General features: G+C 43.5%; 1 protein-coding gene across 2 annotated transcripts in view; it reads left to right on the top strand.

Moving 5' to 3' along the window:
• GLI2 (GLI family zinc finger 2) overlaps positions 1–15,324 on the top strand; it is a 197,346-nt gene that overhangs the window by 41,354 nt on the left and 140,668 nt on the right. For both annotated transcript variants that reach the window (XM_033003404.2, XM_033003403.2), the window contains exon 2: positions 9,725–9,887. In XM_033003404.2, coding sequence (XP_032859295.1) covers positions 9,755–9,887 — 133 coding nt within the window. In that variant the 5' untranslated portion in view covers positions 9,725–9,754. The remainder of the gene's footprint in view (positions 1–9,724; positions 9,888–15,324) is intronic.

Below are 15,324 nucleotides of genomic sequence, written 5' to 3'. Positions count from 1 at the left end.
TTAATTTTTGGAATCATATATAGCCCTATAACTTGACTTGTAGCTCACAGAAATGAGCACTGTTCAGAATATTAATGACATTCTCCCTTATATACAGTTCCTTGCAAGGACTCTTGGTCATTCTTGAATCTTTCTTCACCAGTGTGCTTGTGTTCTTGCAGACTAGGCTGCATTGTGGTTCATGATTACATCTCCATACAGCTCTGTCCTCTCCTACTACATTGACGGATAGATATTTCAACAGTTTGGGGGTTTTCAAATGCTTTGTTACTTGTAAGCATGAGGCTGGACTCAGTGGCCTCCATAGGTCCATTCCAACCCCAAATACTCTGTGATCCTGTCAGAAGCTCTTCTCCCATTCCCATATGGATGAATTTTTCTCCATTCTCCCGTTTATGAACTGCCAACCATTTTATGTGGTCTGTATCCTGCCTTCAGCTGGCAACTGTAGTCTTATAAAGACAATATGTGTTTCTACCCAATGTGGAATAGCAGCTTGTGTGGTGTATGTGCTCAGCAAAGGAAAACGAGCCAATTGAAGTGTTGCTTTTTTGTTTTTAATTACATTCTTGTTTCCTTCCCAGGCTTCTTTCTTCTACATACTTACACGTGTGCCTCTGGAGGGAGGATTCAATAGGCTGATGAAGTGAACTGGAATGTTTAAAAATAAACCAAAATTTTTTAATGAAACCTTTTATGAAAAAAACCCACTTTCTATAGGGAGTTTTTCAAGGATGCAGTCCTTCATCTTTCATTGCTCAAAGTAAAGGTTTTCCTTCCTTGAGCCAAATGAGAGTTTTCTTATACAAGCTTTGGATCCTGTTCAATGTCATCTGGATGGACTAGTCACTACAAGACAATATTGCTCATCTCACCCTTACATAAAGCAAACCCATTAAACTTCACTGCATGTGGTTTGTATTTGGGGTTTCATTCATGAGAGTTGAAAGTGCCCAAACTACTGCAGCAGGGAATTGAAGCCCTGAGAGGAATCTCCTTCAGTCACCACCAGCCAACAAAACATTCATTTCCACCTTCTCAAAAGCTCCCTCAAATCTGATTTCAAGACAGCTCTTTTTCTCTTAGCCAAATCTACTGCGTTGACCTTCACCCACTCTGTGGAAACCGCATTAACATATCTGTTCAGAATCTGAGCTGCTTCTCCACTTGCAGTATGTGCAATTTACTTTCTTAGTATCTTTTACTCATAAACGTGCTGAAAAGTCAGTAGGTTAATTATTACTGATTTAGAATTAGAGTCTAATTTTGTTATAAACAGTTTAATTGCTGGTCTTCCACCCTGGTCTTAATACAGTCTGTGTTTAGCTGTTACCCACCCTGGTATATCTGCCAAGCACCACAGATGTTTTATCTGACATGTTAGTTATTAACAGTTTCTGCTCTTGTTGGAGCAAGAAGACTTGATGAAGGATATTTTTTGTTTGTTTCTTCATTTTTATTTTTATTTTTAAATTTATTTTTTATTTTCCTATTCCGGTGTGCAAAGATTTCCTAAAATTAAAACAGTACTTTTTCATTAGATACATGCATGCACTTATAGGTAATATTTGTCTTTTTTTTTTTGTCTTTTTGGAAAATACCCAGAAAATTCTAAAACAAGAAATTAAAAACTTATTTGGATTTACAACAAAATAACAAACTTAGACAACTCTTTTTCCAAAGTTCTCTCACCCTTACAACAACAACAAACAAATAAACAAAAAACAAGTGAAGATCCATGGACCAGTTATAATGGTGACGCATCACTTTTGAGCAATTTTTGTTTATCTGGAAACATCCTCCCATATTTTTGCAGCACGTTAACATAGAGTCTGAATTCAGAAGTGTCTTGATTATCTTCGACAGTTTTTCACATGTTGGAATTCGCATAGTAAAAATTTTCTCATGATAAGACACGTAGGATTTGCTTTGTAAAAGTACGAGCATGACTTTGTTTTCTTGTTCCAGCACAAGAGACTCTTCCCTCCAGCCTCCACTCCTCTATCTTCTCAGTTCTTCCAAAGTAAGAAACAAATGTAACTTCTGAGACAGAGGAGGGAAAGTCATGTACCCCGACCTGCATGTCTCAGCATGGACCAATGCCGAATTTGTGTCTGGCTTTGAGCTTTTATGTCTGCTCATATGTTTTGATGATGTATTGTAATTGCTTATAACCTACCATCTGAAAGATAATTTTTGTTCAAGGCTCTAAGGTTGGCAACTTGAAAATATACTTGAAGTAGAGAAACAATTCAAATTTATCTGATGTTTTATAAATTGGTCTTATTTGTAAGGAAGCAGCAATATTAAAGTGACATTAGTGTTTGTGAAAAATATGAACAGCAGGCTAAACCCAAAGAATGGGTGAAATGTGAGTTCCTTTATTCAATATCATCTCCTTTCCAATAACCGCAGCCCAAAAAGTAAATGACTTTAGAAAGAGAAAAACCATTTATGTTTCATTTCAGTGGCCTCAGTGTTGTCATCTGGTGTCAGGGAATGCCCTGGGATAGCCTGGACTCTGGTTGACATTCCTGAAGGATGCGTGTCTCCTGTAAGTCCTGTGCCACATCCGTCAGCCCTGCCCCAGACCAGCAGTGCCAGAGTGCTGGGTGCCTCTGCAGACACCAGCATTGAACCCTTGTTGTCCAGGGCCTGTTAGTGTCTGGTCCCTGCTGGAAGATCTCCAAGGAGCACCCAGTTGGTGAATTCTACTTCTGGAGCTGGTAGCTAAATACTTAAAGACCTTCAATATGGTGGTAATTTCTGATCACCATCACCAACTCCACTGGCCTTGTTTGATATAAGTGGAAGGCCACTGTGGTCGGTGTCAGAGTAAGGAGGGACAGCACTTGTCACTCTTTCTGAGGTATATCTGACATTGTTGTCTTTCATATGCCTGGCACCACGTGAAGCAGTGGATTGTACCCTTGTGTCTAGGTACTCCAGCTACAAAGAGTGATAGAGCACACTGGAGGGCTGCATTCCTCAGAGTTGTTTGCAGGGCATATTTCTTCCATCAGAAACGCTTGCATCTCTTCATTCTGCTTCCCTGCAAGTTCCCTGAGCGTTTTCTGCTCTCTTCTGTCTGTGACTTGCCTTCCTGCCCTGTCCCTGCCATGCTGGATGTCATGATGTGTCTTCCCCCGCCCCAGCAGGACTATGTATCTCCATCTACCATGATACCAGGTCTGTCTGAAGCCTCTTTTTTCCTCTTTCCGATGCTACTCTTTTCTCTCTCCACAGGCTTTGTCATTGCCTGACTTTTGCCCATATTTTCATTCATTCATATTCTTCAGTAAGGTCTTACATACTCTAGCTGTAAGGTCATCCCTCTTTCTCCTTATTTTTGCTCTGTCTTCCAGGCTCTTCTCTACCTTCAGAACGCCTGTGCTCTTTCTACATCCAACTAATCATCATTGCAAGCACCCCTCCTTCCCTTGTGACTCCTTCCCATCATGCATTTTTCCATACTTTGCCTCCTTTCTTTATCTCCCTGAGCAGAGTGGTGCCCATTGGTGTCTGGAGTATCCCTGGATCTTCTGGAGTTGGTTGGAGGTGATGTTCTGAAGTTACCACATTACAGAGAAATGCTGCCAAGCACCAGGCAGTCCTGAGTGCACTTTGACCCCTCACAGTAAGGCAAGAGTGGCTTCTTCCTTGTACTTTTTGTTTGCCATTCACATATGGAAATGGCAGATGGTGTTGATCAGGAAGTTAATCTAGAAGCGTATCCGTTTCATGCCGTACGCGAAAGATTTGTTCATTAAACTTAGAACTCTAATTTAAAGCCAATTAACAGAGCGATTTGAAGAGACTTGTTGTTTTTGAAGTTCAAAAGAGAAGCTAAGTCTCTGATTTCAGCCTTTGTACATTCCAGAACCTGTATAACTATTGCAGTGTTGCCAACTCTCTTGGGGTTTTCTGCCTCTTTTTTTTTTTCCCCCCCCCTTTTTTTTTTTTTCTTTTTTTTTTTTCCCCCTCTTCATTTTTTTGAGTGATGCAACTTTTGCCACAGGCTGAAACTTTTTGATGAAGCCTTATGAATGCCCAACTTTCTTAGCAATTATAGCCCTATATTTGGGGATGGGTGGGTGGGCAGAATTTATGTGTCTTTCTATCCTCTTTGCTGAAAGCCAGTATGAGTCCCTGCTCTATTCCTTTGGCAGCCCAGTATTGCTCTTCTCTAAGCATGATTTGGGGAAAGAGGTAGAAGAATGGAAAAAGCCCTGAGCAGCTTTGTGCCTTCCTAACACTACTGCTGTCACCATGGGGTTGTTTCTGCTTCCCTGCCTCCCTCCCCATAATGTCTACCAGAAGCTGGTAGGGACCCACTACAGATGCCTTTTCATGCTTGGAAGGGGCAGCAGTCCTCCAGACAGGCAGCTACTGCTCTACACATGTACACCCCAGTGTACAGCTCTAATTTCCATGTGTAATCAACCCTGTAGGATTGGCCCAAGCAGACCATTCCTAAGAAATTTGAAGATGGGAAACCTTGTGTTAGGAAGACCCCAAAAGTGATTAGTTCTGGATTGATATTTATGCAGCTTTTACCTGAGATTGATATTCTGTAAACACTTGTAGATCATTCATCAACAGACAGCATGTTTGGATAGTCCCAACATTTAGTAGCAGCATGTGTACAGAAAAAACTTTCTTTAGTAATTTGAAGCTGTTGCTGATATAAAAGAAAATAGAGGGGTCAAGTTTTGCAGTGGTATAGAGCCTGTGACTTCACCGGGTTAACTGCTGCTACTTCCATGTAATTGAGAACATAATTTGGCTCAAACCCTGGGAGACTGAAAAGGATCACAGCAGCCACTGTATTAAGCCAGTGTTCAAAACAGTTGGCTCACACTGAATTTCATAAGCAGATCATGTATTCTGAAGGCTTTAGCTGTATGACACAGTCCACTGCAGAAGATTAGATGGTGGGAGTATCTCTTTGTTTAACTAAGACAACACTCCAGGAAAAGCTTATCAAATGTGGTATTGTACCTTCATGGGGGGTGATGTGACAGAACAGATAAAATATCTCCCTGTGGATGCATGAGGACAAACCTGGTGAGAGCTGTGTGAAGGCTGCCCTCAGTTGTGCCAGCTCCTGTTGGTCACACCAGGAGCCAGCAGCAGCAGGGCTTCATCCCGGCTGTGCTGTGGTGGAGGTGGTGTGAGTGTCAACAGCCAACACCCCCCCCTTCTGTCCCCTTGGCAGCGATGGCCCCTCTCTGGCACCACTGGGGCTGTGCGTCAGGACATCAGGTAGGGATGGGCTTAAAACGAAGGAGAAGATAAACTTTGGTCTGAGAAAGCCCAAAATATTCACAAAATCACCATGGCTGCTGGAAGCCTCCTTTGGAAAACCCTTTCTGCTGCCTCATGGGGCTGCCGGGCACGAAGGTGGCATTCAGCAGCTGTGGTGGCTTCCAGAGGGTTGGACCTGTGTCACAACATCACCGGCGGCGCTTGCCCTCTGCCAGAGAGGCTCACTCCTGCACTGCTACTCAGTCTTTGAGGAGAGGTGGCCAAAATTGGTGATTTATGTTACACAGAAAAGCTTGGGGGGGCAGAAATCTATGTTTTCTGCTCTGTCTAGGGGAAGAGAAGGGGGTTTCCTGGTGAAAGAAAAATCCCGAAGAAGGAAATAGTGCCTTTTCAAAAAAAGGGTGTGCGGGGGGTATGGCTGATGAGTATCTGTTTATTCCCAAGTTTGCTGGCAGTCCTGCTCAGGCTGATGCCCTCCAAAAGAGACGGGCATTTTGGGAGAGCACTTTCAAGCATTCCTTGAGCACTTAGCGGGAGGGATTGTTTTATTAGGAAAGTTTACAGCTTCTTGTTTTTCCTCAAAGGCAAATGTGACTTTGTTGTTTTTAATTCTGCTGGGATTTCTTCCTTTTAATATACAACGCAGCTGTTAAAATAGCTGGGGTTGTCTAGGGCAAATCATATAGCACTTTCCTTGTTCAGATCTCAGATGGCTGCCTTTTTAGTGTCTGTAGAATTATATTACAGGGCATATGAATAGTGCTGGTATTAGTGTCAAAATCAATTACCCAACCCTCCTCCTGCAGAGAAAGCTACAAACCTTAGGAACAATCTGAGTAATCCATTCTGGGTTTCTAATTCTGAGTAATGACGGAGGGCAGAGACTTGTGCTTGAATAAGTGCACGGGGTCTTTCTCCGTATAGTCACTCCTAAATGCATGCTCTTTACAGGAAAAAGCAGGCTCCCTGTGAAACCCTTTTTCATGCCAAATGGCTCGCTGCTAAGATTAATCTGTCATTGAATTTATAAATTCTGTGTGGCACAGAGCAGAGGAAAAAGTTTAGCATTGAACAGAAAGCAAACTATGTATTGCTTAAAAAATGAATGTTGTGCTCCTGGATGGTGTGGATTGACTGCCTCCATCAATATATCTTCTTATACTGGTAATAAAAATACTTCCATAGCCTTGTGCCTCTGAGGATCTCAAAGCACTTTGTAAATAGGGCAAAGTACTATTTCCTATTTTATGGCTGTGGAAACTGGCTGAGAGAGAGGTTAAGCTTTTTGCCCAGGGACACAGAGGAGACTTAGCAGAGCCAAGATGGGAACCTAAATCTCCAGAACACAGTGCTGTGTCCTGGTCAGGCACTGCACCAAAGCACAACAGAGGAGTCTGCTGGTCACCGACTCTCAGCCATTGTTCATGAAACCTCAGGCATTGAGGTATGATATCAGTGTTGGTGCTCCGTTGGTCCCTGGTTTCTATTCTGGTCTGTGGGCAGAGGTGCTGAGCAGGGCAGGATCCGGCCAGAGAGGATACTTATGTCCACCTGGGCTGGGATGGTCAGCTCTGGCTGTGGGTGGCTGTGGAAGGAGAATGACTTTTGGTCACTGCTGACTTGGGGAAAAAACTTGGAGCCTCGCATCCAGCCTGCTCTTCCCCAAGCACCTTTATGAAGTGAAAATAATTATAAATTTATTACCCTAAATCCTGTAAGATTAGAGTAGTTGTTTTCTTTTTTTTTTTTTTTTTCTTCCTTTAATCCAGTATTTGAGAAGGATTTACCTGTTTAATACAACCATTTATTAGAAACACTTGATTTATTTTTTTTTTTTTAATTCGTAATTCATCTGAAAAGAGAGCATACAGCTACGAAGGCCAGATTTTCAAATATGGGCCTGATCCCTTGTCTAATTCCAGTCGGATAAATGACACATCTGAAAAACTGGGTCCCTACTGAGGTGTCTGTGGCAGGGATTTAGAGATCTCCCTTCAGGTGTAGTTCTCTGGAAAAAAACATGGCTCTAACCTGCATGTTTCACAGGAGAACCATTTCTATTACTATTTTCTTCCTTGTCCTCCCTGTCTGCAGTGCTCTGCTCCCTGCAGACCCCCAAGAAGCTCCCTCAAGCATGAGGCTGCCCCAAGGGTCAGGGTAACCAAGGAGGGAGGAGGCTGGGAGGGGTGTGAGGGCGAGCGTCTGGTTTCAAACAAAAGTGCAAAGCCTTGAAAGGAGGGACTAAGAAGAAACAGGTGGGGGGCTAGTAATATAGCCTCTGAAGTTTATTTGCTTAACGAACAGAAGCCCAGGCTGTCAGACCTAGGTCAAATACTCCTCCAGTTTGAGTGTATTTATTTCATACATGGTCTGTAACCCAAGCTGATTTCTGGATTAAACTGCTGTGAAGTTCTGGCCCCCAGGAACCCATCCCATGTTTGCCATCAAGCCCAGCACATGCCGGGGCAGGACCCCGAGGGGCCACCTCGGTATTCACTGGAGCCTTGTGTCATCAGTAAAGCCTGTAATTGTGGGTCCTGTCATTTCCAATGCAAGCTTCGCCGTTTTACAGCTGCAAATCGTGACCACAGATCCATCATTTAGTTGTCCCATTAATGCGAGCCGTGTCTGAAGGCTCCCAGAATAAGCTGCCCAGGCTGCAGCACACAGCCGCTCGGTGGGCTGCCATCCTGCTGGAGCCCGGGCAGTGGTGACAATGCTGGAGGATGAGATCCACCACATGCTGGGTCCTCTGGGGTGCCAGCAAGGGTGGCTCTATAGTGGTAGGAAAGTTTTAAAGTAGCACAGAAGAGAAAGTGGTTTAGGACAGCCTGTCTTGAACAGTGGTGCAATGCAGACGGTCTCCAATGGCTGGTGCGAGGGAGTCTGTGAGCACGGAGCCACATGCAGGCTGCCCTGAGCCATGGGGCTCATCATGTAGCTGGGAAAGAGGGTCTTCACTTTCCTGCTTGTCTGTCCTGAAGTTACAGCATAAAAACTGCTTGAAATCCAGCAAAATAACAAGAAGGTTAAAAAAAAAAAAAAAAAAAGTCACAAAATGAAGTGCTTATGCCAGGGTCATGAATAACTAAAGGGTAAAAGCTACAGATCACACATGGGAGTTCCTGAAATCTTTATGTGCTTTACAGTTTTAGGAGAGTTAACTTTTTAATCCAAGATGTTCAGCAGTCAGTTAATCCATCAGAGTGAAGGGAGGGAAGTTTGAGCTGGCACAATGACAGTAGAACTACCTGCACGCATACAAAAAAAAATTTTCTGGTTTCCCAGACATTTTTTGGCTGATCCCATTAATTCCAGTAAGCTAAACAGCCAGTGTGCTCCAGAGTATCTCAGGAGTTGAAAAATTTGCATCTGAAAATTTGCATGTGAAAAATTGCAGATCTGCATTAAAATTAGAAAGGAAAGGAAGAATTAGCAGTGGGTTTTCCCAAGACCAGCCTGAGGCCTGTACTACCAGGTAACTGTGTGGGTTCTGTGAAAACAGAAGTCACGTGGAGACATTTGAAATAAAACAAGTTAAAACGAGGCGAACAAAAGTATTTGCAGTCAGAAATTAAGCATGCCTTGTTGTTTAAGAGAAGCCCCATTTTACAGTAAATTTGGGGTACCTGTGTTTGCTTTTGGGAGACCAGTTAAGTTTGAGTCATGCAGAACAAATGATCAAGCTAACAAAAAGTTCAGGAGCTGTTATTTTTCATGGAACTTTCACTAGCACTTAATTCACCATTTGTAATGGTGGTAAAGCTGTAGCTGATTTTCAGATGTGACTGGTCAGGATAGAAGAACTTGCTTGGGAGAGAGAGGAATCAGTGGATGTTAGTCCTCATCAGTGAGGGTTGGATGGGATCTGGCAGACCTTCTGTGGCTTATCTGTAAGCACTGTTGAAGTGTTCTGGTCAGAGCACTGACTGGTTCAGAACCAGCACACAGAATAAGCACCAAGTGGGGAAAAGGAAAAAAAAAAAAAAACACTTTAAATGTATTTTTATCTCTATTTTTATTGGAAGATCTTAGTTGACTCAGTTTTCTGTTGTGGTGGGCTAGGTCATGTATAGGATGGACAAATTGGTTTTACACATGCTAAATTTTTGTGTCTCACTTGTCCTTTAATCCCGGAAATCCATTTGGACCTGTAAGCTTTAATATGTGGCCCAAGTTTAAGAGGGGAAAAAATGTATTATGATCCTGATCCTCTTATGTCTTCAACTGCCTGAATCCAGCGGGATGTGAGAATACCCATCCCTTTGCAGGGTTGTGCCCTTTTTGCCTGTGACTGCTGAACTGGCTGTACCACTAGGGTTAGAAACCCAGGAAATATTTGTTGCTCGCCATTTACTTTTGAGCCCTGCTGAACCATCGGCTGCTTCCTCATGGAGCTGATTTTTCCTGTTTTGTGAGTGGTGACCAGAATCTGGTTTTGTTTTATGTCCTGTAGGGTTGCTGAGCTGGAAGATGCACGTCTAAGATGGAAACTTCTGCTTCAACTGCTGCTGGGAAAAAAGAAGGGAAAGGTGCAGTTCTGGAGGGGAATGGCTATACAGAGACGGGGAAGAAACCCATTCCTTTAGCAGCTGCAGGAGCAGCAGTGGCGCAAGGAGGTACTTTATGTTTTCCACAATTTGAAAGCAGCAGGGGTGTTTTTCATTAGACTGTAAGAATTTAATAAGTACGGTGGCATCTGTCCTCCTGTGAACATGCTGAGTTTATTGGGGTTCTTGGCCGTCGGAGGTCACAGGAGCGGGAAGCTGTGTCACCGCGTGGTGTCCAAACGTCACTGCACCGCGATGAGTCACCGCCGCTGGCAGCAAACTGGGCTGGGGTGAAGGAGAAGGATGGGTGGTGAGAGGTGGCTATCAGAGAGTTGAGGCATCCCATCACTGCTTGCTACCAGCTGACCGGTGCTCCTAGTGTAAGCAGCACAGTGCCTGCCGCTCCGCTGCCGGAGGAGTTAAAGGGTGGCTGGCAAGGCTGGCTGGAGCTGGGAAGCACCCTGTTACCATGGTCAGGGAAGGGTGTCGTGTGCTGGCTGTAACCCTGCTAATGAGATAAACAGACTGCACCACCTTCAGTCATTGCTGCTGGGATCACATGGTTAGGGAGGAATTTGGGATTGTCCGGCCTCAATGCAAGAAGGTTCACAAAGAAACCTCTCTACTTGCGCCGTTCCTGTTAATGTCAGAAATAGCTCAGGTCCTGATTTATTTTTCTGTCAGTAATTTTGGCGAGATTTTGGTCCTGCTGTTGTTGAAGTCAACTGGGAAGCTCTTGTGGACACCTGCAGGCACGTGGTCACGTCTGGTGGGTGTAGCACTGGTGTGCAGGGGGATGTGCAGGCCCCTTGCTCCCACCTCCTCTCACCTGCTATGGCAAGGAAAATAGGGCCCCAGAACACACATCCCTCACTAGCACACATGTGCTCATGGATCTCCAGATTGGTGCCAGGGCCCTTCATGGTGCTCCAGCTGTGGGCAAGGCTGTGCCCGCTGGGGAGGCACCACACTGCCCTTGCTGGGGACTGGGACTGGGTGTCCTTTCTGGACAGGGCATAAGGAGACAAATTTAGAAGGAGCTGCACTGGCTCAGATGTGACAAGACATCCCAGCTGTGTAAACTTTGCAGGCATCTTTTTTTTTTCCTTTTTAAAATATACCTCAGTGCTATCCAGAGTCTACCTCAAAATGAACCCTTCCCCTCCCCTTTCTTCACTGCAGGGTGGTTTCTCGTTACCCCAAGAGAGCAGCACTGCTCCTCTGTTTCTTACACAGTTTGGCTGGAGAGTTTGTGTTTTGTGTTGGCTGAGTTTTGAAGATAGTACCCAGCCCATAGTACTTAAATCTGCTTTATCTATCCTTCCTTTACAACACCCCTGTTACTCAGTTTTCATTTCCACATTGACCTGGGAAAATTCAGATGTGCAGAATAAGGTAGCAGCTGCTAGATTACAATCTATTAGATTAGTTCATGTGTTTGATAAATTTTGTTGACATTTGTTAGCCAAAGGAAAGTTTTTCTTAAAAAGAACTAGAAAATCTTTTACACAGGGCTGTTTGGAGGAAAACACTGTTTTATGCTGCTGAATGGGTGAATGCTCCTCGTAAGCATTGCACAAAGTGTCGGAAAGGAAGGTTTGTCAGGCAGCAGAAATAGGGGGAAGGAAGAGATAGAAACATGCAGAAGTTTGCCCTCCCCCAACAGATTTTGTTCCCTATTGAAGAAGCATAGGTTATAGGAACCACCAAAACAGCCCGCTTGAGGCACCATCTCAGTGACTGGCAGATCCAAAGGACTGATTGGCGGCAACAAATTCATGTGCTAAAATTCAAAATCCACAGATGTGCTGTTATGAATAAACACCTTCTCCCTACTTGGCACTTGCCATGGGAGTGCCTCCACAAAGGAAGCAGTCACCACATTTCCAGAGATGTGATGGAAATGAGGGTGCTCCCAAGGTGGTGTCCATCGGCCCGTTTGGCACCCCTGGAGACCTGATTGGTTTTTAACCATCCAGTATTATAGGTCCCTTTAGCAGTGTGCTCTTGCTCTTGGAATGATTTACGGGCTCAATATTTCTCCTTTTATTAAGAGGAAGTGGAGAAGTAAGTGGAGGATTGTTTGAAGATGTCAGGAGAATTGTGATGAAAGCATTGTGTAATGAGATGTAAAGAGCGAAATCTATGTCATGCTGTGAAGAAAAGTGTTCATAAATGACCTAAAATGGCTAGCAATGAAGCAGCGTGTGATCGGACACTGGCCCCAGGACTCTGCAGGTGATGCACGTGCTCTTGTGGTTCAGAGGGCTTTCCTTTGAATTCTGACTAGCAATAGTACATGCTCCTGAAAGGGAGCAGCATGATGTGTGTGCTTGTAAGTAGAAGAATTAATACAAAGTCATCTTCTAACATCAGTTAACTGCAAGGTGTGATTTAGCAGATGATAACAAAAAGGCTGGGTCGTGATGAGACTGTACTTATGTGGTATTCATGGTAATACAACATATTTGATTCGCTAAACCAATGTAATTACTCATAACAGGCCAGAAATATACATATTTATGCTCATATTCTTACAGAAGAAAGCAAATGAAGCATGGTGATTAATTATGATATTCAGTCTGAGGAAGAGAGCAGCTTTAAAGGGAGGGCCTCTGAGCTCCCCACCCTGCTTTGGGGCCATACGAACAAGTTTTTATTCTCATCCAAGACAAACTCTTGATTTTATTTATTGTAAAGGTTTTACTCTTTGTACTAGCATGTGAGAAAGTGGCAGCAAGGCTCAGCTAGTGCTGCAGATCACCAAGCTGCTCTCCAGAGCCAAACAAATGTAATTTGCAACACATTTCTTCTCCTTTATTCTACTGAGTCACACAGATGGAATGCCAACATAGCATGTTTCTCAGATCATAAGGTTTTCTTTTTCCCTTGTAGAAATGAATAGATTCATAAGGTTTTATTTATAATTAAGGTAATTGAAGCAATAAACTGGATATTAGTTAAATAACTGAAGAAAAGCTATTTTATTATATTATTAGTTAGGCTATATTATTATAAGGTAGTAGTGTGTCCGTTCTCTATTTCTAGTTCCCTTGCTTTGTGTATTTGTCCCAAATGTTTCCAGCCTTGAACAAATTAAGTTATGGTTGTAGGAAAAGAGATCAGTTATTGTTAATGCTGTCAGTGGAGAGGAGTCCTTTTGTACTAACAATTTGTGTCTCGTATTTTTAGTCTATTGAAGCTGCCAGTTTAGAGATCTTCTGTGACAGTTTTTTATAGTAACTCATTGATCAGATGTTCAGAAATTGGCCTCACAAAAAATGACATCAGGGAAGTCTCTCCTAATTTTCTGTTTTTCCATAAATCATGCTGACCAAGGAATCAAAGCTCCTCTCTTCTGTTTCAGTAAGTGCACATGTATATGTCTGACAGAGGTGGAAACCGGTTTTAATGACAGTGTGTAGGAGCTATAGACAAGCCAAATCTGCAGAAAAGCCTCTCACTTTTGGTGCCCCACTTCTGGAAGGGTAACACATAACACTTCATATTTAGAAAACGCTTACGCTGAATGCAAAAATGCATGTTGTTGCATAGGGTAGGAGACCACAGAGAAGAGCACCATGTGCATGAGCCTGGGTTGTGTCCTCCAGTCTAGCACTGCAACATCCTCTGTATCTGCACGCACGAGGGAGCCCAGGCGCGTGGCTGGAGGAGAAATTTAAATGAGCCACTCTTTCAAAGGCAGAGATATTTAGGAAGATGGGTTTCTCATCTTGTAATAAAAATTAAATACAAATTCTCCTAAATGCTAACTGCCTGACTTTAACAAGGCCCAGAATGCACCTTTCCCTCTCCACCCTACCCTCCGTATGACACAAACACCAAGTTCCCAAATTGATGGTGTTTATGTTTGAAACATTTTTCTGATGTCTGGCTCTGTCAAGACTAATTTTAGCATTTCTAAAGCTGGGTAAAAATATAGCCTCATTACTTTGATGTCAGAGCATAGTTTACTATTAGTATATTCTGGGGTTTATCATTTTAGTCATGTTTAACACGGCTGCAGCAGGCATGCACTATTAAATCTGGCTTATTTTACATTCCTGTCCGAGATTATTTATTTGGAACAATTTCCTCTCTATCAAAAGACACGGCTAATGCTGAGTTTTAATGTGTTATTTACACACAAAATAACCTATTTACAACTCAGTATCTGCCGGAGGGAGAATGAATGGGGCAGTGCTCCCTTCATCCTGTTGTATCTGAGTTTAACAATCTGGATTGCTAATAGAACCATTTATCACGGGGTGGTAATTTATTTTATGTTAGCTTCACAGGTCTCCCTGCCTCTGATCTATGGAAATACTTTGTATATAATGAAGTTCAACAAGTCATTTGGTGTAAACATGGGGAAACCAAGCTGCAGAACCAGTAAGACTCTGGCTATACTTTTTTTCATGGAGGCAAAGACTCTCCTATGATATTAAGTCTTCAGTTGATGAAATACAGCTCTTTGCCCTGTGTGTGCTGTAAGGGCAGAGTGTGGGGCTTTTCTGCAGTGGATCAGACATTGGGATGGAGTTTGGTCACTTGATTTATGGGCTGGCAGGAATGCTCAGTGCTGCAGAAGTAGCACACTCAGCCCTTTCATAGGCAGAGGAGAAGGGCAGAGAGCACCTCCCATCGCTCTCCAGAGGTCTTCTGTAAGCAAGCCTGGAGTGGCGTTGGCAGGGAGTCCTTGTGCAGTTCAGCTTGTCTCAGTGCTGGATTATGGGAAGACCATGTAAATGAGGAGGAGGAAATGCCAGCATCCCAGCAGACCTCAGCACACTGAAAAAATATATAGGTTTTGTGGCCTGAGACTCAGACAAATTAGGAGAACAGCCCCAATGAAGTCATCTCCTCTGTCCACCCTGGAGGGGCAGGGATGTTCTCCAAATAATGTTTCTCATTTAGTTGTTCACGTTTTCCAGGAAAAGGAATATAACCAGTACAAGCACATTCTTAACTTCCCTGCCCTGTATTGCTTTGCTGTATACAACTTAAAACGTTGAGATATGCAGTTAACAGAAAAGCCTGCTTTGGCTCTAGGATGGAAGGGGATAAGTGGTTAAAACTTTATGATGGGGAAATGCGGTAATTTAGACTATGAAATTCTCCTGACAGCCACTGTCTGTATCATGTGTCTATCATGTGTAGCTCAGTGGCCCCCACCTTGGGTCTTAAAGAGGATTTCTCTGCTACCATACCCCTTCTGGCTGACCAGATTGCTTACAGGTCTCTCTTGTGTACCCACTCTTGTTCCTTTGGGCAGCTGGAGGTCTCAGATGCTCAGACTGGTGCAATGCTGAGGCTGTTCCTCAGTTGCAGGATATCAAGGCCTGTGACTAGCTGCCAGCTTTCAATCATGCTGGTTGCCTGACAACTGTTTTTTGGGATAGTTTAGAAGGATCCGTGTAGCAGTAGATGAAGTTAAAGCTGTGCTGCACCATTTTTATGTTCAATAGCAGTATCTGGTGTGCAGACATGATGGAGAGCACTTTAG

The sequence above is a fragment of the Tyto alba genome, unplaced genomic scaffold (assembly GCF_018691265.1).
Source record: "Tyto alba isolate M040663 unplaced genomic scaffold, T.alba_DEE_v4.0 Super-Scaffold_7, whole genome shotgun sequence".
Taxonomy (NCBI): Eukaryota; Metazoa; Chordata; class Aves; order Strigiformes; family Tytonidae; genus Tyto; species Tyto alba.
The sequence above is the reverse complement of the archived record's forward strand: the minus strand, read 5'-3'. Positions and strand labels throughout refer to the sequence as shown.